The sequence below is a fragment of the Scyliorhinus canicula genome, chromosome 8 (genome assembly GCF_902713615.1).
Source record: "Scyliorhinus canicula chromosome 8, sScyCan1.1, whole genome shotgun sequence".
Lineage (NCBI taxonomy): Eukaryota > Metazoa > Chordata > Chondrichthyes > Carcharhiniformes > Scyliorhinidae > Scyliorhinus > Scyliorhinus canicula.
In genome coordinates, this window is record NC_052153.1 from 69,531,662 (window position 1) to 69,557,023 (window position 25,362).

The window sequence follows — 25,362 nt, forward strand, 5'->3', positions numbered from 1 at the left end:
ATACGGGAACGGCGTAACCGATTGCTCCCCGACTCACCCGAAACTGTCAAGCGACGCTGTTATCCATATGTTGAACTACCCCTGATTTAGGGGCTAGTGATCATTATATCATAAGGCTTAGGTTGGTTATGGAAAAGGACAAGGAACAATGGAAAGTAAGAATTAACTTAAAGGAAAGCCAACTTTATTGGAGTGAAATATATCTGATCCAGTTCAATTGAAATCAAAGTTTGGCAGGCATACTGGTCTGTGAACAATAGACTACCTTTGGAGGAGTTACTCCAGGTAGAGACAATTCCCACAGGGAATAGCAGGGTAAACCATTTCAGAGTTCTCTGGAAAACAAAAAAGATAGAGAATAAGATGAAGAATGAAAAAAGTGTTTATGACAGCTGTTAAGGAGAACAATACAGCCGAGAACCAACATGAATATGGAAAGTTCAATGGGAAAATGAAAAAGCATAATAGGGAAGCAGAGGGGCAGGGCAGGGCCAATTGAAGGATTTATGCAAAGTGGCATGGGGATAAGTGAATATTTTGCATCTGTCTTTACCAATGAAGGAGAAGCTGTGAAGGTCATGGTGAAATAGGAGATAATCTAGACACTTGTTTAAATTGATGAGGATGAGATATTGTCATGGGAGTGTCCCTTTAGGAAAGGTTTTTGTTTTATCACATGGCTTCAATGATGCCATTGTGTAGGTGGAGCTGGGCTGTGGCTCTGTGAGCCGTTTTTCATTTCGCTTTCATTTTGACTGCTGTGGACTACAGGCACAGAAAATGTGTTTTGGCCTGTCTCTTTCTATTTTCATTTTAAAGAGTTGTTCAAAAAAAACATTGATTGTCGCTACCTCCTTTGGTAACTTAAAAGATATAGTTTGCTTTCCGGAAGGGTTCAAACCTGCTGGTGAGACGTGGTCAGAATGTCAGGGAAAGCCAGTCTTATTCAAGTGAGAATGTAGAGTGCTGGGCTATGTTTGTAATTGATAAACTCTTGCTGTGTGTTTTTGAGGGGGCAAAGCATCCCAAAAACGCCGCTGCCCCCGATTCCAGCATAAACGTGGATTCTCCGGCCGATCGCTGAATGCGATTTCGGCGTCGGCGATCGGAGAATCCCGCCCCAGTCTCAGAAACAGAGAATCCCCCCTGTTATTCTTCAGCACCGTCGCATTTGAAGATTGTGATCGATATATTTGTTATTTGCATTAACATTAACATTCCGAGAGTATATTGAGCTTCAGCCTATATATTTACATGGAAATGTTTCAACTTCAACATTACAGTAAACTTTGCCCTAATTTTTACAAATTCTTAATGTGATTAAAAATGATATGTAATTGTAATCACCTCTTCTTTCCTGTCTAGTTGATCTTTGGAATGCATTTGCTCTTGTTTAGCAATCATGGAGCATACTGAAAGTGTAACGGATCAAGGTGACACATTGTAAATCTATTGTAGACTCTTTGAAATTCTATTTTTCAATTGCAATGTGCGCACCAAAATGAATTGCAAAGAATGCTAATCTTATCTGACATCTTGAACCTGGTTTTAATAAACATATAGGACGTGATCTGATGGCCTCGTCGTGCCCGACTTGGGACGCGACAAAACCGGTAAAACTCATGAGAGGCCTCTCAAGATCTGACGAGGTCTCTCGCGGCATCACGATCTGGATCCTACCCTCAATGAACATATTATTCAATTTGCATATTCAGTCGAGTAGTTAGTTAGTGTCACTTGAATATGCCTTCGCTGGATTTACCCAAGGCACGAGACCTAACAGCCTTGCCTCGGAGGCCCTGACTGGGTGCCGTTTAGCACTGATTTTCAGAAATGTGGACCGGTATACCGACACTTATGGCTCTCCCAGGCGATCAGGGCCCCTGGTGGTCGGGCTCTGGGTAGGGCGGTGCCCTGGCACACCCGATGCCACCCTGGCACCATGACACTGCCAAGCTGGCACCCTGGCCGTACCAGCCTGACAATTATGGGCACTGCCAGGGTTCCAGGCTGATGGTGCCCTGGTGGCATCTTACCCATAATGGGAATTAGGCCTGGGATGCCCTGTCCTCATGAGGATGGGTCTGGGGGGCTCAAGGACCTGCTAGGACTTACCTAATTGGTAAATTGGGGTGTCAGCATGTCCACAGGTGGGGGTAGGGGGGTGGGGAAGGGGGGGGGTTCAGAAGTCCCTGAGCTTGTTTGTGCAGTAAACGAGTCTAAGTGCAACCTCGGCAGGACATTCCTCGCTGAGGCCTAAAAAGAAGCACAGTTCCGTTTAATAGCCGGGTAACACATTTAAGCACCAGAAAACACCTTACTAAATGCACCCAAGACGGGACTGTATTTCTTTTCCATTAAATCACGGCCCATAGTATTTACAACAACTGTTAAAATTAATCATTTTGTGTAGCAAACTAACAAATGTTAAGGCCCATGTGAATTAATGATGTTCATAACTGCAAAGTCTAAATCAAGCTTTTGGAGCAATGAATGTGCTTGATTTAAACTTACAAAATTACAGTAGAAAAGTGGATGCAGAGGGTGGCATTAGAAATCAGTTTGTGGATTTTTAGGAATGGGATAGGTAGGCAGTGTAGTTTGTAAATGGCCTTCACATTAACAAAAACACTGTTGTATGACTTTGTGTGGAGTTTAACACTTGGATATTTTCCAGCAGTGTTAATAAGCAGCAGGAAGTCATGGTGCATTTGCATGTAGGGAAGAAATAGCCCTTTTGCTGTCTTTGACATTGTAGGACCTAAGCAACAACAGCTGGGTACTTACACCACTTCTATTCTTTACATGTGAAATAAATAATCATCAAATTGAATGAAAACCAGCTTGCTTGTAGTAGCAGTTGATTTATGTCCAGTAGCTAGTGTTTGATGTGTCTTTCATGTTGAACCATAACTGTATTCACAAAGAATAAAGTGATGAAATATGATTTTCAGCCTTATAAAAGCATGGTATTATTTTGGGCAAAGGCATTCTTTCAGCTTAAATAAAATGCAGTCAAAGTTCACAGTATGGTCAAAGAATATGTGAGCAAGAGCTAATTAGTTCTGTTTATTAGGACCTCGAGAAGCAAAGCTGCAACGGCAGTTGGGGAAAATAAGACCTCCATTGGTATTTTGGACCACAGTAGTGTGGATGTACGCCAGTGTGAAGTGAACAGAATTGGACAATTTTCAGACCATTGCAAATACTTGAATGTTAGCCAATATAAATGGTTAGGTCCAGGTCTGCTTTCAGAAAATGCCGATGGGAGAGCCACTCCACACATGCAGGGGAGCAGAAGCACATTGCATAGTATTTTCATCAATTTTCTGCTCAGAAGGGAGTTACAGGCCAGAGGAAAGGACGCACCTCCATACTTTTGGCTAAAGAACACTTTATCAATTCATTGGGCGTGATCAACCAGCCTCGTCACGCTCTCACTTGAGCAAGATGCGGTAGTTAGATCAGGGAAGAGGCCAACATCGGGAACCGCGCTGGGCACCTATCGGTTTGTGATCTAACTGGCCCGCTCCAGTTGGCAAAACCATGGTGTGGTGAGAAATCAATAATCACCAATTTAGGGGCTGGTTTAGCACAGTGGGCTAAACAGCTGGCTTGTAATGCAGAACAAGGCCAGCAGCGCGGGTTTAATTCCGATACCGTTCTCCCCGAACAGGCGCCGGAAAGTGGCGACTAGGGGCTTTTCACAGTAACTTCATTGAAACCTACTTGTGACAATAAGCGATTATTATTATTATTATTATTAAAGACAGTCTCTATTCCATCAGTGGGAACGACCCCCTATCTAACTGCCCGGGGTGGCCTCAGTTGGGGGGGGGGGGGGGGGGGGGGGGGGGGAGGGGAGAGAGGGGGGGGCGGTGTGGTGGACCATCATCGGTGGGTGGGGGTCTCCCCTGGGCTGGGTGTGGGTGCCCCAATGCCCGTGGGTCTGCCATATCACTCCCTAGATCGTCTGTACCCATAATGGGGGCAGCTACGGCTACTGCCCATCTGTCCAATCGATCGCTCATGACTCATACTGATTGTGGCGGCTAAAGGCCATTTTTAGTAAGGAATTGGTAATTGTAGTAATTGAGCACTTCACAGCCCCCAAGTCGATTCTGTAGGTACCTGTGCCATGTTGCAGGTGAGAGTTATTGTATCACCTCTCAACCAGACCTTGAGGTCTGGACCTTGGCCGAGATTCTCCGAGCCGCAATCACATTCGGCGCGGGGGGGGGGAGAATGGGGGTCAGACCCGCGATCAGGTAGACACCATCCTGTGATTCTCCGGGGACCGGAGAATCGGCGGCAATCACGCGTGCACAGTCGACGTGGTGCCGGTCAGGGCCATTGAAAGAGGCCCCCGTGGAGATTCTCCGCCAACAATTGGCCGAGTTCCTGTGTGGTTCACTCATGGTTCCACCCGGCGGGCGCTCAGAGTGGAGGCTGCGGACACAGTCCATGGCTGCCCTCGTGGGGGGGGGGGGGGTGCAGAGATCCATCACCGGGGGGGCGGGGGCCTCCAGGACAGTCAGGCTTGCGACCGGGGGGGGCCACAGATCGGCGGGCGCGCACGATCTGGCCGGGGGCCTATATGGGGCCCTGCACTTCCGGCCGCCGCCACAGGCGTTGACCCGCGGCTGGAAGTGCAGGGCCCCATATTGGCAGCCAGAGCTGCGTGGACTACTCCGGGGCCCTGCTGGCCCCCTTCAAAATTGAGAATCACTCTGGACTTTCTCCAGGAAAGTCCAGTGTGATTCGCGCCCATTTTCCCCGGGGGCGTGGGGGCATAGCCCCATTATCAGAGAATTACACCCCTTTTGTTTTATTAATTTATGGGATCGGAGCGTTGCTGGTTAGGCCATCATTCTTTGCCAATATCTAGTTGCCCTTCAGAAAGTGGTGGTGTGTTGCCTTCTTGAACCACCGCAGTCCTTGAACACTGGAGGCTTCACGCTACGGAGGCAGAAGGCTACATCCAAACACCCAAGAGCTGGGCCTCAGCATTGGGACATCCCCGCGATCAAAGAGTGGGTGTGCGAACTTGGGAGGGATCCATCTCCATGTAACGTTATGAGGACGGCCTGGGGTACAGACTCCAGTGCCTGGGGGTGGGGGGGGGGGGGGGGGTGGCACTCGCTATGGCTGGGAGTGCGTGTGCAGGGCATGTTGGATGGCACCCTGAGGAATGGCAGGGGATGTGAAGGGGGAAGCTATGGGGGACCGGGCTGGAGGCCATTGCTGATTGACTGTCCTTCATCCTTGTAAATTCCTTACCGATATTACACGGGATGGATGATAAATTGAACCCCGCGGAGGCTGCCCTTGTGGTGCTGCTGGCAGGCCAGGTAGCCAGACACCAGAGATGGCAGCGGCAATAGAATTGACAGAGGCTCTAGACGATGGCCCATTGTAGGGCCCGCCCCACACCCTGATGACCCGGCCGCCCATCAGTCAGTGAGGGACCCAGAGGGAGGGGCCATCAATAGCCCATGCATCGCTGGTCGTTCAAACAGATGATGGATAGCGTGTGCTTCAGGTGGCTTTATCTCAGCAAAGGGACATTGCAACACCTGTGCCATGTCCTTGTGCACTTGGCACCACATGGAGGGGGAGGATACCGACTTCTGGTGGCCATTAAGGTCACCGCAGCCCTGAACGTTTACACTTCAGGATCATTCAGGGCTCGAGTTGGGACTTGAGTGGCATATCCCAACCAACAGCCCACAAGTGCATCCGTGAAGTTACAGATGCCCTGTTTGCCCATGCAGCTAATGATATAAATCTTGACCTGAACCAAGCCCAACAGGATGCCCGGGCACCAGAATTCTCCGCCATCGCCAGGATGCCCCATCTACTAAATGGCATGCATCGGGGCATCAGGGAGTGACCTACATCAGCAGAAAGGGGTTCCACTCCCTGAACATTCATCTTGTGTGTGACCACCACATGAAGATAATACATATGTGTGCATACTTCCCAGGGAGTGAGCATGACAGCTACATCCTGGGACAATTGGAGATTCCTGGCATCTTTGATTGGCTCTTGAGGGATAAGGGGTACCCGCTTGGGACCTTGCTAGCGACGCCAGTACAGAGGCAGGTGACCAGTGCAGAGACCTGATATAACAAGGCCCATGAGGCCAGCCAGGCTGTCATTGAGTGGTGCATTGGACTGCGATCAATATGCGGTTTCGATGCCCCGACCACTGTGGTGGTGCCCTGCAGTACACCCCCTGCCCCGGAGAGCCGTCCACTTTATGGTGGTCTGTTGTGCCCTCCGCAGCCTGGCACAGCAGCAGGGTGACATGCTGGAGGTGGAGGAGGAACATGTGGCCACCTCCAAGGAGGAGGTTGAGGAGGCGCCGGACCAGGAGGGGCTGGAGGATGAGCCCAGGACCACCTGGAGGATGGAGGACGGACGGCAGCGGCGAGGGTCTGGCATGCCCGGAGGGCCAGGGAGGCCCACATCCTCACCCACCTCACATAGTTCGTGGCTAAGTCCGTCATTCCTGCCCCCTCCCGCACCCTCCTTCCCATCCACCATCCCACCACATCCGTTCACCCCCCTCTCCAATCTGGCCTGCCTCACCTTACCTCTCACCCCACAGCCCCAATCTCCCTGTTCCACCCTCCCATTCTCTGTGTTACATCACTCCAGGGTGATGGCCCTGTGTCGGCACTGTCAGCGGGTCCATGTCAAGGACAGGAGGGTGATTATAACCCACTGTGAGCTGACCATCGGTGCTCCTCACTTTGCCACAGTCTGAGTCCTGTCTGTCTGCCAAGAGCGCACTCACCCCATCACCTGCACACGGGATGACTTCGGTGGTGGGGGGGGTCAGCAGATCCACGACCACTGTGCCCGGGGACAGGATATTGGAGGTTGGCTTGCATTGCGGAATAACATGCCAGAGGCTTCATATGCCTCGGGTACAGCGTGATTTATTGTTGTACAATAGTGACCCCAACTACCCCTAGCTCCCGATGGTGCTGCCCCATTTGGACCCCTCCCACTTCCTTCCCCACACCAGTGCCCTCTCAGTGATCCTACATCTGCCTTGCCCTTTGTGCTCTGCCACTACGTCTCGGTGGTTTCCCAGGGTGCGCATCAGCGATGTAGGCAACCTGCTGCTTACTGTGTCCCGAGGCTCAGGATATCTCACTGCAACTCCACCTCGACCAGCAGGTGAGCCAGGTTGGCATACCTGAATCTGGCAGCTAGTATCCCTGGTGGCATGACTGCATGCTGTGTGGGATTACCTCTGCGGGATCGATTTAAGTGCTGCTCCCCTTTGTTAGCTCGGAGGTTGGGGCTGAGGAGCACGGTCCCAGTGAATCAACTGCCAGGTCAGTCATTTGCATCGTGAACGTCATGGTACCTCGTTAAGTGGAGCAATTAACGTTTGATACCAGTGACATCCTCGGCATGTTGACCATCGGGAAGCTCGAGGCAGTTGCCACTCACCAGCACACTTAGAAACATTTTGGATAAATAGCACCTGTTATCTATTAATCTCGTGGAGTTTTTCTTATTGATCTCAATTTTTAAAATTTCATCAATGCTTTTAATTCTTTTTTTTTGGCCTCCTCATGCACCCCTATCTCTGTAATAGCCTCTAGCGCTCTGGAATCACAAATTTGCATTAATCTGGCCTTTTGAGTATCGTTGATTTTCTTCATTCAACCATTGGGGGCCATGCCTTCCCCTGCCGTAGGCTCTGAAATTCCCTTTTTAAACCTCTCTGTGTCATTACCTCTCTCTCCTCCTTTAATATGCTGCTTTAAAACACACATCCTGGATAATATCACATTATGTGGCTTGGTGTCAAATCTAGTTTGATACTCTTTCCTGTGAAGTGCCTATGTTTAAGGTATTATATAAATGCACATTGTTGTATGGTGAGATTGCATTGACTTGATTGACAGTGTTCTGGGCATAAGCAATGCTTGACAGTCCAATGGCAAATTATGTTTCAATTTTTCTTGCTAGACTTGGCAGCGCGCAGCAACTAGATATCTGTTTTCTCTTGAAGTGTAATAGATGCATATATGTTGCTTGACCATCGTAGCAGTTTTTACATCATTGAATTTGACAAATATCTTACTTTTAATAATGCTAAAGCCAAGGATTCAAAAACTAATTTTCACATATCTGAGTGCATAGTAGCTCCTGTCGATTCACTGTTTGCTTTAATGTGACCTTGAAAAACTCGAATCGCAATCAAAGTAATAAATTGGAATATAAAAGCAGACCATTTTATTGACGAAATATTTTGTTTTTTTCATAAGAATACATAAACTTGTCACATGAGTGTGTAAACCGGTGGCTGAATTTTCCGTTTGAGAGGCGAAGGGCTGGATTCTGCGATTTTGAGGCTATGTCCGAAGAATGTGTCTAGTCTTACGATGAAAAAGTCGGCGGCACCCCCGCACCGATGCTCCGCCCAGTGGGGGGCCTAGCAGCCGCGCCACATAAAACCCATGCCATTTCTGACAGAAATGGGCGGAGAATTGCCGGGTCCGTGGCCACACATGCGCGCGGCAATGACCTGCAGTGGACCCGGACTGCCAGATAGTGACCCCCTGTAATCCCTTCGCCCCTCCACAGACTACCCCAAGCCCCCATGGCCGGAGTAATACCCCCCCCCCCCCCCCCCGACTGTGGCAGCGCTCGACACAGTCTGCAGCCGGCATGTGAGGTTGACGAAAACTCAGAGCACAAATGATCCACGCCGTCGGGAAGTCGGCCCATTGGTGGTGGAGCATTGACGGAGGGCCTTCAGCTGATGTCCTGAGGCCGTCCGAATGGCGTGCGGCGTACTCACTGATGATGCCGTTTTGGTTGCAGACCGGGGTTCTCCACCCGATCGCCGAATACGATTTTGGCGTCGGGCAAGGAAAAATCCCGCCTGAAGTGTACCCGCTTGAACTGAATAGCGTGCAATTTGCATTCGTATTGGGGGCGCTGTTTGTTCCATGATTCAGGACATTGAAATGGACCAGCAGTCTTACCACCTGAATTGGATGCAATCTCCATCCCCATTGGTGGCAGAACCACTGGGGCCTGAATTTGCATTGAAGAGCTGACAAGCTGGAGCTGCTGTTATGGGTGACATGATAGCACTGCTGCCTCACAGTACCAGGGACCCGGATTCAATTCCGGCCTTGACGGTTGTAGTTTGTACGTTCTCCCCATGTTTGCGTGGGTTTCCTCTGGGTGCTCAAGTTTCCTCCCACAGTTCAAAGATGTGCCGATTAGGTGGATTGGCCAAGCTAAATTGCCCCTTAGTGCCCAGGGGTGTACAGGTTAGGTTATGGGGATAGGATGGGGTGGGCGGGGGAGTGGACCTAGGTAGAGTATCTTTCAGTGGGTCAGTGCAGACTCAATGGGCAAAGTAGGAATTCTGTGATTATAAGCACTCCACTCATTAGACACTCATTCCAGCCATGAAGATGGCTCCAGGAAGAACTGTCCATCTGATTTCGGGAGTCTGAAGTGGATCCACTGCTTGATGCCATTGAGGAAAGGAGGGACACCCTCTTCCTCAAGGTGGGCCACAGCCACAAGTCCACCCACCTGAACAGCTCCTGGAAGAGGTTGCAGAGGCAGTCAGCGCTGCTAGCCAGACCAGGAGGAGAGAGCTCATGATCCTGAGGGATGGTGTCACTGGTGAGGCCTCTGCCCTGAAAGGGACAGAGAACCAGGGAGAGTTCCAAAGGCCATGGTGCAGGTGTCCTTTGGTTGGGGTGAACACGGCTAACCCCCTGCTTCTTATGCAGTGGGGATGTGCTTCTAAGGAGTGCACTGAGGAGTGCCAACACCTGAGCATGTCCATGCCCATCGCCTTGATGATATGACGGTGGTACGAGGGTTTCCAGAGGGATGGCCATGGTGGGGTCCCACATCACCAGAGGCTCTCTGAACATTTACTGGACACAGTGAACATTCAGTAGTCTGAACAGCCAGGAACCTGTAGGACCCGCAGGACCACCTGGAGGATGGAGGATGGACGGCAGCGGCGAGGGTCTGCATTTAAATCACATACTACAGCAAGAGCAGTCTGAGCCAGGCCAGCCCGATCCCGAAGGTGAAACCCCAAGTGAACAGACTTGGCACCAAGTCATTTCCCGCTACTCCCCCAGACAGGCAGCCACCTCCATAAGTATTTTATTGGAGATATTTTCAACTATATACAGAGCAGAAACGGGCAAACAACAACAGAAACAGTTAACCATGCACAATGGCCCCTATTCCTCTATACCACCCCCTTCCAAACATAGAAATAACCCCTCATTCCCTGCACCCCCCTACTGTCCCTTAAAGAAGTCAGTGAACAGTCTCCACCTTGTGGAGAACCCCTTCTCCACCTCTCTTATGGCGAACTTCTGTTTTTTCTCGCTCACCCATTCCCGCATTTTTGGGGGCTCCGGGTCCCACCAGCACAACAAGATCCACCTCCAGGCTATCAGGAAGGCGAAGGCTACTACGTCAGCCTCTCTCCCGACCTGCACTCCCGGATCCTCCGACCCCCCCCCCCCCCCCCCAAATATCGCCACCCACTGGCTCGATGCCACCTCCACTCCCAAGATCTTCGACATTACGTTCACAAAGTCTTTCCAGAACCCCTCCAACTTCGGACATGCCCAAAACATATGGACATGGTTCACCGGACACCAGCCACACCTCTCCTCCGTGGAAAAAAATCGACTCATCCTGGGCACCGTCATATGAGCCCTATGCACCACGTTAAACTATATGAGACTCAGTCTTGCACACGACAAAGACGAGTTCATCTTCCCCAGTGCCTCACTCCGCACCCCGGATTGCATCGCCCTTCACAGCTCCTCCTCCCAATTGTGCCAGACCTGCTCCACTGGAACGCCCTCCCTCTCCATCTCCTCATATATACCTTGCCCCCGCCTATCCCATGCTCGGTCAGAAGCTTGTCCTGTAGCACTGGAGGTGGCAGCTGTGGGAATGAACCCTAATCCTTCCTCAAAGAGTCCCTCAGCTGTAGGTACCTGAAGCATTCCCCTTTGGCAGCAAGTACACCTCCTCAAGCTCCCCCAATTCCGTTAGCTTAACCCCCAGAAACAGGTCCCAAAAATACTCTGTCTCCAACTGCCCCAAACCCAAAAGCTCACATTCAGAACTCCGGGCCCTGATACGTGACCCACAGATGGGCTGGGCGCAGCACCTCAAACTTCACTCCTTCCTTGAACCGGGCTGCTTTGCCCCTGTTAAACCAAGCCTGGTGCTTCGCCAACTCCTCACCCAAATCCTGATAGATCCGAATCATATTCTCTTCCCAGGTGCATTTCTTGGTTTCCTTCGCCCGCTGCAGAATCTTTTTGTCTCAATATTTGTACAGTTGTACCCCCACTGCCCTCAGCTGCTCATCCGCCTCCTGTGCGCTCTATCCACCTCGGGGGGGGGGGGGGGGATTCTGTCGAAGACTTCCTCCCCCATCAGCTTCCCAAGCATGTTGGCTACATATTCCATAGTCTGCGTTCCCTCAATGCCTTCGGGCAAACCCAAAATCCAGAGTTTCTGTTTCCTCGACCGATTCACCAAATCCATCCACTTCCATCCCCAACTTTCTTTGGCCCTCAACCACCAGTATAATCCCTGCCTCCAGCGAGGCCAACTGGACCTCATGGTTTGCAACCTAGTCTCCTACCTTTTGGACCGATGCACTATGTGCCTCCAACCTTTGCTGAGTAGGAAATGGTTTTATCTTTCAGATTATGGTCTTTCTGTTAATTCAGGTCACACTTGTATAAAATGATGATTCCTCCAGTAGCATGGTGATAACATAAATATCTCTGAGCTACACAATCTCTCAATGGCTGCCCAGATTGGCTCAGTAATCTTAACCAGGTCTTCTGAGGCCCCCTGCCTTTGCTGCCGGAACTTGACCGCCAAAAACTTCACCAACTGTTCCGGCAACGACGCCACAGAGCTCTCTACAATCTTTCCTTCTATCGCACTCCTTGAAAACTACTGGTCTGACTGATGCACTATCAATTGTACTAAAGACTCGGATTGATACAACAGAGGCTTTATTACAGTCAGATGTGTGGCCTCCGACTGCAGCTGGTAGAATGGCTGATCAGGAGAAGTCATGCATATTTATATGGCACCTTGTGGGCAGAGCTAGCCGGCAGGGGCTACCGGCGAACCTGTAGTACAGGTACTACTGTACATCCCCTAATACAGGTGCACACAGTTACACAGTGGATCACCACGTTCACCCCCTGTTAAAAATGAGTCCGGCAGGGGTGGCGTGGAACTATATACAGAATTGTGAATTATTTACAGAGGGGAGGGAAACATTTTTTTTGTGCCCATCTTGTAATCCGGTGCCCGTCAGAGGTTAAGCCTGTCCGGTGGTCTGACGGTTCGCTGGGAGCGACGTAACGGTGGTGACGATATCGGTACTGGCGGTGTCGGCGTCGACGACGTCGGTGCTGGTGGTGTTGGTGCTGGCCAGTAGATGGATGACTCCGGGAGCGTGCCGAAATCTTCCTCGTCCTCTAGCGTGGGCAGGGGAAGGAGGGATGGACCTGGTGGGGCTGATGCTGGGAATGCTGGGGGAGGGGTGGGTGGCGCATGGCTGGGGAAGTGTGTGGGAGTGGAACCCGAGGGAGCCAGGTCCCTGAGTGAGACCGTATCCTGGCGGCCGTCAGGGAACTCCACGTAGGCATACTGGGGGTTGGCGTGGCGCAGGCGTACCCTGTCCACTAAGGGGTCCGCCTTGTGGAGTCGGACATGCCTACGTAGTAGAACGGGTCCTGGAGCTGCGAGCCATGTCGGGAGCGACACCCCAGATGTGGACTTCCTAGGGAAGGTAAAAACACGTTCATGGGGTCTGTTATTTGTGGCAGTGCACAATAGAGACCATATGGAGTGCAGTGCATCCGGGAGAACCTGCTGCCAGCAAGCGGCTGGGAGGTTTCTGGACCGTAGGGCCAGCTGGACGGCCCTCCAAACCGTCCCGTTCTCCCTCTCTACCTGCCCGTTTCCCCGGGGGTTGTAGCTGGTCGTTCTGCTGGAGGCGATACCCCTGCTGAGCAGGAACTGACGCAGCTCATCGCTCATGAATGAGGATCCCCTGTCGCTGTGGATGTAGTCGGGGAAACCGAACAGAGCGAATATGGAGTTGAGGGCCTTGATGACGGTGGCAGACGTCGTATCCGGGCATGGGATGGCGAAGGGGAACCTGGAGAATTCATCGACCACACTGAGGATATATGTGTTGCGGTCGGTGGAGGGGAGGGGCCCTTTGAAATCCACGCTGAGGCGTTCAAAGGGGCGGGACGCTTTCACCAGGCACGCGCGGTCTGGCCGGTAGAAGTGCGGCTTGCACTCCGCACAGACCTGGCAGTCTCTGGTGACTGTCCGTACTTCCTCGACAGAGTAGGGCAGATTGCGAGATTTGACAAGATGTACAACCGAGTGACCCCCGGGTGACAAAGGCTGTCGTGCAAGGTGCGAAGCTGGTTCACTTGTGCGCTGGCACATGTACCTCGGGAGAAGGCGTCTGGGGGCTCGTTGAACTTGCCGGGGCGATACAAGATCTCGTAATTATAGGGGGAGAGCTCGATTCTCCACCTCAAGATTTTATTATTTTTGATCTTGCCCAGCTGCGTGTTGTCGAACATGAAGGCTACCGACCGTTGGTCAGTGAGGAGAGTGAATCTCCTGCCGGCCAGATAATGCCTCCAGTGCCGCACCGCTTCAACGATTGCCTGGGCCTCCTTTTCAACAGACGAATGTCGAATTTCAGACGCATGAAGGGTGCGGGAAAAGAATGCCACGGGTCTGCCTGCCTGGTTTAGAGTGGCGGCAAGGGCGATATCTGAAACGTCGCTCTCTACTTGAAAGGGCAGAGTCTCATCTACTGCATGCATCCCGGCCTTGGCTATGTCTGCTCTAATACGGGCGAAGGCATGTTGTGCCTCGGCCGTGAGGGGAAATTGAGTGGACTGTATCAGTGGGCGGGCCTTGTCTGCGTAGTTTGGGACCCACTGGGCATAGTAGGAGAAGAACTCAAGGCAGCGTCTGAGGGCCTTGGGGCAGTGGGGAAGGGGGAGCTCCATGAGGGGGCGCATGCGGTCGGGATCGGGCCCCAGGAGTCCGTTTTGGACTACGTAGCCGAGGATGGCTAAGCGGTTTGTGCGGAACACGCACTTCTCCTTGTCGGTGAGGTTGAGGAAAGAAGTGGTGTGGAGAAATTTGGCAAGGTTGACGTTGTGGTCCTGCTGATCGTGGCCGCAGATGGTGACATTGTCCAGGTATGGAAACGTGCCCCGCAGTCCGTACCGGTCAACCATTCGGTCCAAATCTTTGGAATACCGAGACCCCGTTAGTGACGCCGAAGGGAACCCTAAGAAATTGATAGAGGCGACCGTCCACCTCGAAGGCAGTGTATGCACGGTCCGATTTGCGGATGGGGAGCTGGTGGTAGGCGGATTTAAGGTCAATCGTTGAGAAGACCCGGTACTGTGCAATCTGATTGACCATATCAGATATGCGAGGGACGGGGTACGCATCGAGCTACGTGTACCGATTGATGGTCTGGCTGTAGTCCACGCCCATCCTGTGTTTCTCCCCAGTTTTAACCACTACCACTTGGGCTCTCCAGGGGCTATTGCTGGCCTTGATAATACCCTCCTGAAGCAGCCGCTGGACCTCGGACCAGATGAAGGCCTTGTCCTGGGCGCTGTACCGTCTGCTCCTGGTGGCGACGGGCTTGCAATCCGCAGTCAGATTGGCAAGGAGGGAGGGAGGGCCAACCTTTTTTAAAATAAATGTAGAGTACCCAATTCATTTTTTCCAATTAAGGGGCAATTTTGCATGGCCAATCCACCTAGCCTGCACATCTTTGGGTTGTGGGGGCGAAACCCACGCAAACACGGGGAGAATGTGCAAACTCCGCACAGACAGTGACCCAGAGCCAGGATCGAACCTGGGACCTCAGCGCCGTGAGGCAGCAGGGCTAACCCACTGCGCAACCGTGCTGCCCTGGGAGGGCCAACCTTGAGGGTCGTGAGGCCGCAAACGGTGAGTGGGAGTAGAGGCCCGCCGAATTTGAGGGTGAGACTCTGGAGGTTACATTGAAAATCCAGACCCAGCAATAGTGTAGCACAGAGATTGGGTAGAATGTATAGGCGGAAACCGCTGAATTCAACGCCTTGGACGGTGAGGTGAACTACACAGAAACCTCGGATCGGGACAGAGTGGGATCCGGAGGCTAGGGAGATCCATTGGTTGGCGGGATGGACAGCGAGGTAGCAGCCCCTTACCGTGATCGGGTGGATGAAGCTGTCGGTGCTCCCGAAGTCCAGTAGACAGGAGGTCACGTGGCTGTTGATTAGCACTGTCGTCGAAGCGGTGGCCAGGTTGTGAGGACGGGACTGGTCCAGCATCATGGAGGCAAGCAGCGGGTGGTCGTCCGAGGAGTCATATGAGGAGCGGCCCGGGTCCTGCGTTTCAGTCCCGAAGGGGAGACAAAATGGCGGTGATGGCGACGACTGGAGGACCTGTGGGGAGAAGATGGCGGTGCTCATGCAGCGCACGTTGTATGGGCGGGGCAAGATGGCAGCGTCCATGGAGCGCACATTGCGGGCGCGGGGCAAGATGGCGGCGCCCGTGGTGCACACATTGTGGGGGCGGGGCAAGATGGCGGCACCCACTGGCCGCACGTGGACCTGAGGCCGAGAAGATGACGGCGCCCACTGGCCGCACGTGGCCCCGGGAGCAGAAGATGGCGGCGCCCATTGTGCGATCGGCTGGTGGAAGGGAGCGAAATCGGGCGCGATAGCAGCGACTGCGCGGGCCTGGCACACCGCCGCAAAGTGGCCCTTCTTACCGCAGGATTTGCAGGCGGCGGCGCGGGCTGGACAGCGCTGGCGGGGGTGCTTCTGTGGCCGCAGAAGTAGCAGCGGGGACCCCCAGAGTGTGCAGTGTGGCGGGCAGCGCAGGCATATTGAGCAGGACTGGCCCCAGTCGGGGGGGGGTCGTTTGCGAGGGGTAGGATGGGTGGGCCGCGCGGGCTAGGACTAGACATTACGAGAAGCGACCGTCATGGAGAGTGCTAAGGCTTTCGACTCCGCTAGGTCGGGCGCGGCCCCTTCCAGCAGTCGTTGTCGGATGGGGTCCGACGCAATCCCCGTCACGAATGCATCACGCATGAGGAGATTGGATAGTTCCATGGCCGTGATGGCCTGACAGTCACAGTCCCGTACGAGAGGGATAAGGGCCCGCCAGAAGTCTTCAATCGACTCACCAGGTAGTTGTACGCGAGTGGCGAGTATGTGCCTTGCGAGTAGAGCGTTCGTCTTCTGAACGTAGTTTTCTTTAAGGAGGTCCATGGCGTCTGCAAAATTCGGTGCATCCTGGATCAGCGGGAACACGCTGGAGCTCAACCTGGAGTACAGAACTTGGATTTTCAGAGCTTCCATCGGCGCGGGGGTCGCTGAGTTGATATAGGCCTCAAAGCAAGCCAGCCAGTGATTAAAGTCCTTTCTGGCATTTGGCGAGTGCGGATCCAGCTGCAAGCGATCTGGTTTGATCCTGATGTCCATAATGCAGAAAATCTGACTGTAATACATTGATGCACTATCAATTGTACTAAAGACTCGAATTGGTACAACAGAGGTTTTATTACAATCAGATGTGTGGCCTCCGACTGCAGCTGGTAGAATGGCTGATCAGGAGAAGTCATGCATATTTATACGGCTCCTTGTGGGCGGAGATAGCCGGCAGGGGCTACCGGCGAACCTGTAGTATAGGTACTACTGTACATCCCCAATACAGGTACACACAGTTACACAGTGGATCACCACACTGACTGTTGCCTCTTTACAGTTGCACTCCTTTGATAGGGCTGACGCATGCCCACCCGAAGGAGAATTCTTTGCTCTATCTGTTGCTGTAGCTTGTATCAGCAAACACCCCGTGAACGAGTAACAAGGAACAAACAATTCCGCCTCAAGCAGGAGCCACCAAATGTGCGACTACTCACTCAGTGGCCGCCACCAGATGTCAGGTGGTGCATACTTGTGTGCTACCTGCGAATGAGATTTAAATCCATGCAAATGACGGTTTTGCATGGACCTGCCAGCGTGGGGTGCCAACATCACTAATGCCACCAGTGGGGGACTGGAGCAAGGGTCGGAATCAACGCCAAGCACAAACAGCGATTTTTCCATTACCTGCTATTCTCCGCCCGATCGCAGTTCAAGCTACTGGGGTCAGGAGGTGGAGAATTCAGCCCAGGATCGCAGGCATTTGTAGCTTCCCTCCCAATCTAAACAACAAACTGTCTGCCAATTTCCTTTTTCCTGAAGGCAGAATCCCTTTGTGAGATGAGGGGTTCATTTACAAATTTAAGGTAATTAACATTTTTTATTTTTAGAAGAATTGCACTAGCTAATACTCCAAATTCTAGCCTTCCTTTGCTTAGTAGGAAATGGTTTTATATTACAAGTTATGGTCTTTCTGCTAATTCAAGTAACACTTGTATAAAACGATGATTCCTCCAGTGGCATGGTGATAACATATATATCTCTGAGTTGTACAATATAATAAAGCCTCACATTTGATCACTATTCTGTGCTGAGTGAACTGATTTCTAATGGGTGATGGTGAATGCAATTTACATCTTACCACTGGTGAGCGGTCGTGAACCTTGTTCCAGCCACCAGAGGGGCGTCCAAACACCACGATTTTGCCCTCATCCCCCATTCTCCGTCCCATCGGGGAACGCAATCCAGGCGTCCCAGGACAGGGAATCCATGGGCGGGATTCTCCCATACCCGGCAGGGCGGGGGGTCCCGGCGGGTGCCGGGCCGCCCCAAAGGTGCGGAATCCTCCGCACCTTTAGGGGCTAGGCCTACCCCGGAGTTGCCGGTGCCCCGCCGGCTGGTGTGGAAGGCCTTTGGCGCTACGCCAGCCGGGACCGAAGGGACTCCGCCGGCCGGCACGGGTTCGTGCATGGGCGTCAGCGTCAGCGGCTGCTGACGTCATCCCCATGCGCGGGGGGAGCGGGTTCACCTACGCGTCGGCCATGGCGGAGGCTGACATGGGTGGTGCATAGGAAAAGAGTACCCCCACAGCAGAGGCCCGCCCGCGGATCGGTGGACTCCGATCGCGGGCCAGGCCACCGTGGGGGCACCCCCCCGGGGCCAGATCGCCGTGCACCCCCGCGCCCCCAGGACCCTGGAGCTCGCCCGCGCCGCCAGGTCCCGCTGGTAAGGGACCTAGTCCAATTTACACCGGCGGGACCAGCATAGAACCAGCGGGACTTCGGCCCATTGCGGCCGGAGAATCGGCAGGGGGGGTCCGCCGACCGGCGCGGAGCAATTCCCGCTCCCGCCGAATCTCCGGTGCCGGAGAATTTGGCGGCAGGTGGGGGCGGGATTCGCGCCGCCTCCCAGCGATTCTCCAACCCCGGCGGGGGGTGGGGGTCAGAGAATCTCGCCCCATATCTTTACAAATGAAAGAGATCGGTGGGATGGGGAAGTTAAAAAATAGACTCGTATGTGGCCTGGTTTTTCCTGACAAGAGTCCTTATCTCACATTTCATTCACGAGCAAGTCTCTGAAATAACAGTACGTAGCTTTAGGCTAATTCTGAGATTAAATCAGTTAACAGATATACTGTTAGCTTCGTTCACTTTGATTTAGACAGTAAAGTTTATTGATTCTGTACTTTATACTCCTATCCATTTCATGACTCAATTAAGAATTTTCCAGCTTTATATGATTAGATTGTGGTTTGAGGGTTCAGTGCTGAGTGTTTTATTTTTCCCAGCAGCCTCTCTATCTTTAGATGGACTGGTTTTTTTTTGCAAGTTGAAATCCACACAAGGCATTCTCTTAACTATAAAGAGAAAATACAGGAAATGCTGAGAATACGCAGAGCAACTAACATCTGTGGAGAGCAAACAGAGCTAACCTTTCAATCTGCAGTTCTTTGCCAGGCAGTCTCGCTGTTACCTACCGTATAGATTTTCACTTGATTCCAATTCTTCACATTTATGCATTTTTTTTGTGATCCAGCATGTTAGGCTTCTAAAGCTGTGCACTGTGGAGTGGCTGCAGTTACCTGATTACCTGTGTGATGAGGACTGATTTTACATGGCAGAGGGATACTGAGCAAAAACAAGGGGCAGAAATTTCTGTCCACTCACGGCAATGGGATACTCCAGTTCTGCTGCAGTGAATGGGAGATTTTGTTGAGCACAAAATTCTCCGTCCTCGCTATCAGCGGGAGCGGGGCGGACTCGCAATGGAGAATCCCGGCCAAGTTCCTTGCCTAAATAAATGTAAGATAAGCAAAGCTAGCCTTTCGGTTATGAAGTTGAATCCTAGAATCTTCTGTTCTGCAGTCTAATTGGCAGGAGCAGAAGTGGAGTGATTTCTGCTGGTGGATGAGACAGCTGACCACGCATAATCTTGTGCTGTTCAGCTCATTACATTTGTATCTGTGAAGAGATCACTGAATCCCGTGGCAGGGGCAGGCAGGAGGTTGCAGTACACGCATGTCGCATTACATTCACCCCCCACCATCTGGCTTGGGCTTCCAAAATCCTACCAACTGTCCTGGCTTGAGACAATACACACCTCTTTAACCTGGGGTTACCCCTCTCTCTGGCTCTGTAAAGACTTAATTACCCGCAAATGCCCGCATTCAAAGTATTGTCTTGCATCTTTGACTTTGTCTATATATATGTTTCTGCAACCTACCTCTTCATTCACCTGAGGAAGGAGCAGTGCTTTGAAAGCTAGTAATTTGAAACAAACCTGTTGGACTTTTACCTGGTGTTGTAAGACTTCTTATTGTGCTCACTCCAGTCCAACGCCGGCATCTCCATATCATAGAATTCAATAGTACACCAATAGTTCTCATCCATGGGAGACGGGCCTCAAAACCAGACTACATCGGTGCACATCCATCTCTGAGTCTGTGCCTGCCTCTGGAAGCAGCAGCCCTTTCTCCAGTCTAAGGCTGTCTCCCGACTTGAAAGTAGGACAGGCAGGTTCCTCCAGGGCACAAACAGGATCGCAGCATCAGAAAATTCCCAAATCCATGAAATTCTGGGCCCGACACTCCATTAGCTTTCAATTTTTAAAAAAATCTTTAGTAGTCTTGGAGGAGTCTGGAAAGGGGAGTCAAAAAATGGTTTGTTTCCAAAAGGAAATTATTTACAAGTAACAGTCCCAGTCACAGTCAGGACCTGCTCTGCAGCTCGGCTCTTACCTGGGCTGGCTTTTATGGTACTGAGTTAACTAGCCCACTGATGGGCGTCTGTCCCTCAGCTGGGGAGCTCGTACTCCACGAGGCTCACAGGGAGGGTTAATCAAGTCATCCCGTGGGTCTTGTGGGGACTTTAACCAGCTTTTAGCCATCTTTGAACCCCTAAATCTCACTGCTTTTCCACAATTCTTAGATACACGCGTTTGAGAAAATAGTCTAACATACCTTTGTTAGGTCCAAAATGCATTGCCTCGCACTTCCCCACATTGAGGTCTGTCATAGTTCCCACTCAGTTAATCTACCAATGTCTCTTCACAACTTTCTATTCCCATCTACACTTTTTACATTGCCAGCTATCTTGATTTTATCCATAAATCAGAAAATACACCTTTGTTTCTACATAATAGGATGAGAGGCTACTTAATAGAGGTTTATAAGATGATGAGGGGGATAGAGTGGACATTCAGAGACTATTTCCTCGGGTGGATGTAGCTGTTACAAGGGGGCATAACTATAAGATTCAGGGTGGGAGATATAGGAGGGATATCAGAGGTAGATTCTTTACTCAGAGAGTGGTTAGGGTGTGGAATGGACTGCCTGCCGTGATAGTGGAGTCGGACACTTTAGCAACTTTCAAGCGGTTATTGGATAGGCACATGGAGCACACCAGAATGACAGGGAGTGGGATAGCTTGATCTTGGTTTCAGATAATACTCGGCACAATATCGAGGGCTGAAGGGCCTGTTCTGTGCTGTACTGTTCTATGTTCTAATAGTATTTTATGTGTAAAATATAAAGCTAAAGCATAAACTGAGTGTAACCCACTGGGAAAATCCTCTCATCACATCTAATACTAGCCGACCAATTAGTGAACAACTTGAAAATTGTATTTCTAAGTTTTATGATTCAGGCCACATCACCCCCAAGATAGAGTGGTAAAATACTGCATTCCCACTAGCTCTGGTAGAGCAGACTGCCCCAGCAGCATTGTCAATGTTGCATGTGGCTAATCTTAATATTAATTCAGGATAGGATCAGACAGAAGACAAATAGCCAGGGAAGAGTCCTGTTCAACTCACTTCTGGCAATGGAGCAGGACTGCTAGAACTTTTTGTTTTCTACTTGTTTTGAAGTTTATATAAAAAAATGTATTTAACCTGATATAGTAGTGATGAAAATTAAGATTCTGATTAAGCCGTCAGCCTGAAATGTTAATTCTGTTTCTCTCTTCAAAGATGCAGCACGGTAGTATTGTGGATAGCACAATCGCTTCACAGCTCCAGGGTCCCAGGTTCAATTCCGGCTTGGGTCACTGTCTGTGCGGAGTCTGCACATCCTCCCCGTGTGTGCGTGGGTTTCCTCCGGGTGCTCCGGTTTCCTCCCATAGTCCAAAGATGTGCAGGTTAGGTGGATTGGCCATGATAAATTGCCTTTAGTGTCCAAAATTGCCCTTAGTGTTGGGTGGGGTTACTGGGTTATGGGGATAGGGTGGAGGTGTTGACCTTGGGTAGGATGCTCTTTCCAAGAGCCGGTGCAGACTCGATGGGCTGAATGGCCTCCTTCTGCACTGTAAATTCTATGAAATGCTGCCAGACTTGTTGAATGTTTCCAGCATTTTCTGTTTCTCTATTAGATTTCTAGCATCTGCAGTATTTTGCTTTTGTTTTGTAACCTTAATTGAATCTTCGTAGAGTTGGCCTTCCATTATAAAAACATTCCTTTCTAACCAAAAATGTGATCATTCAATTCTATTTGAATATAAATCGCTTCAAGGAACTGTTGACGTTTGTTTCCTCAAATGCCGTTTTGCAGTGCTTTGTCTGAAATATTTTTGAAATATTAACAACTTAAAGCCTTAAAAGAAGTACTTTAGGATTGCACGTTATCCCTCCACGTTTCACACTTCAGTTGTTTTGAGTCTGTTTTGCAATTTGAAAGCTGTGCCATGGAGGACAACAGAATCTATCACTATTCCTTCAATGTCGCTGGGTCCAAACCCTGGAACTCCCTTCCTAACATCACTGTGGGTGCACCTTCACCACATGGACTGCAGCAGTTCAACAAAATGGCTCAACACCACCTTCTCAAGGGCAATTAGGAATGGGCAGTGAAGGGGCAGCACGGTGGCACAGTGGTTAGCATTGCTGCCTACGGTGCTGAGGATCCAGGTTCGAATCCCGACCCTGGGTCACTGTCCGTGTGGAGTTTGCACATTTTCCCCGTGTCTGCGTGGGTGTCACCCCCACAACCCAAAAATGTGCTAGTTAGGTGGATTGGCTACGCTAAATTGCCCCTTAATTGGAAAAATGAATTGGGTACTCTAAATTTATTTTTTAAAAAGGAATGGGCAATGAATGCTGGCCTAGTCAGCAATGCCCACATCCCATAAACAAATTTTTTAAATCCCTTATTTTAAAAGTGTCTACAAACTGAACATTTTACTTTTAAAAAGATGTGACTTCTTTTCTGATTCTTGTATTCACCAGTATGAGGTACTACTTAGCTGTTTTCATTTTGTCTTATATGTATTTTGTTTTGGCAGGTATAGCATATCTTAGTGGGATGTGCAGTGAAAAGAAGAAGTGTGTTCTTGCTGAGGACAATGGACTTAATCTTGCCTTTACGATTGCCCATGAGATGGGTCACAAGTAAGTAAAACTCAATCATTTCCATGGGGTTGATTTTAACTGCTCCTCTCGGGCAGGGGGCCAGTGAGATGACTGACATTTTACGCCCTGACCTATTTCCCTTTACATTAACTTGAATGGAAAATAAAATCAAGTGGGTGTAAAGTGAGCAGCCATCCCACTGCCACCTGATACCTACTCAGCACGTACAGTTAATATTGACCCTGAATGTAGAAAGTTACGTTTTCTACGGTACGGAATGTACTTTTTTAGACTGCACTCGGACTTTTAATATAGCAAAGAGTGTTTTATGAATCCGTATGATGATGGCTAATCAAGCTGAGATATGTGACAAACAAAGGCTCAATAGCACCATTGTGACGTGACAGATTTCTAAAACATCAAATAAATTGTCAAATTCATTACCAATGTGTGGATTGATAAATCTCTTTAGATTTCCAAAGTGGAGTATGACTTTTTTTCTCGTCTGTCTCAGCCATTTCGTGGCTGGTAGCTCTCGCTCCTGAGTCAAAAGGTTGTGGGTTCAAGTCCCACTCCAGAAATTTAGCAAAAAAATCAAGGCTGACATGCCTGTGAAATACAGAGGGAATGCTGCACTGTCAGCAATACTATCTCCCCAAGCATTTGTTAAACTGAGGCCTTTCTGCCCCTTTAACTACATGTAAAAGATCACATGGCACAATTTTGAAGCTGAGCAGGGGAGTTACCCACGGTGTCCTGGTCAATATTTGTCCCTTAATCAACATCATGAGATGAAAACAGATTTTGCCATTGTTATCACGGTGCTGTTGGTGGGAGCTTGTGTGCAAATTGGCTGCCATGTTTAATACATTGCAACAGTGACGACACGGTTGAAGGGCGCATTGAGCTATTCAGTGGTCATAAAAGTTGTGATATAAATGTCATAATATACACACAAGTATATGATGGTGCACAGACAGACATTGATTAACACACAGGATAACCAATGAACACACAGAACACAGCAGCCAATCACCAGACAGGACACGGTCACTATAAAGCCAGAGGGCACTAGTTTTCCCGCTCTCTTGGGATGCAGCCTGAGACAGTCAGAGCTCGTGAGCAACAAAACGAACATCCACCATGTGGTAGCAAGATAGACTGGTCAGCTTAGCCTCAGGTCTCCAGTCAACTCAGCATAGTATCAACCCACAGTTCAAGTATGTTTAACAGTTGGTAGTTCAATAAAATAGGGTTGCATTTCTCCAAGTGTTGGAAGCCTGTCTCTCTCACTGCTATGGTAAACGCAGTCCTCGCAGACCCAGCATACCCAACACATCATGGTACCAGTGCGTGATGTTAGAGTATGACGGACCTACCTTGAGATAGTCTGCCTTTGACCAGCGATCAGCCATCCGGTAATATGGACAGCGTCCGCCCTCCCCCGCCGCTCCGCGTCGCCGGCAACCTCGGCCAACTGGAAGATTTTTAAGCAGAAGTTTCAGCTGTACCTCGAAGCCACCAACCTGTAAGGCCTCATTGGATGCCAGAAAGATTGCTCTCTTCCTCTCTACGGCCGGGGACCATGCCATCCACATTTTTAACTCCCTCACATTTGCTGAAGGTGAGGCCAAGTCCAAGTTCAAAACAGTCCTGCTCAAGTTCGACAGCCACTGTGACATCGAAGTCAACAAGAGCCTTGAACGCTATGTTCCAGCAGAAGCTTCAGGGTAAAGATGAACCTTTTCAGTCCTTCTTAACATATCTCCGTATCCTCGCGCAATCCTGCAACTACGGCTCCACCTCCGACTCCATGATCTGCAACCAGATCGTTTTCGGGGTCCACTCCGACCCCCTTCGCCAGCAGCTCCTTAAAATGAAGCAGCTCACCCTCGCCATAGCCATCGAGACCTGCGTCGTACATCAGCACACTACTAACCGGTACTCCTATATTAAGGCGGCAGAGACGGCGCGGCAAGGCCCCCATGATGTGGAGCGGGTGCAGGCCGTAAAACAGCTCCAGGGCTTGAGTCTGGATGAGGGCAGCCATTTTGCGTGCTTTTTCCAGGCTCCTGCGCATGCGCCACCCTTACGGTCAACAAATATCGCATACGATTCAGGCTGGACACCGGCGCTTCAGCTAACCTCATTTCGCAGTCTGACCTGGATAACATCCACGTCAAGCCGACCATCCTTCCATCGGCCTGCCGGCTTCTCGACTACAATGGCAATGCCATTGCTGCCAGTGGTTCATGCCAGCTTGTGGTATCGCACCGTTCCTTAAGAGCCACCCTGCGCTTCGAAATTGTAGGGTCCAACAAAGCTTCCTTGCTTGGTGTTCAGGCCTACAAGATCCTGAATCTCGTACAGCGGGTTCACTCCATGTCGCCCGCTGAGGCATCAGCCTCGCCGGATGCCGACTTCCAAACACAATTAAAGAACATAATTGCACGATACCACGGCACCTTCGAGGGTATGGGCA

General features: G+C 50.6%; 1 protein-coding gene across 1 annotated transcript in view; it reads left to right on the forward strand.

Moving 5' to 3' along the window:
* LOC119970309 (A disintegrin and metalloproteinase with thrombospondin motifs 19-like) overlaps window positions 1-25,362 on the forward strand; it is a 650,870-nt gene that overhangs the window by 188,185 nt on the left and 437,323 nt on the right. The window contains exon 8 of the mRNA XM_038804712.1: window positions 22,814-22,919. Coding sequence (XP_038660640.1) covers window positions 22,814-22,919 — 106 coding nt within the window. The remainder of the gene's footprint in view (window positions 1-22,813; window positions 22,920-25,362) is intronic.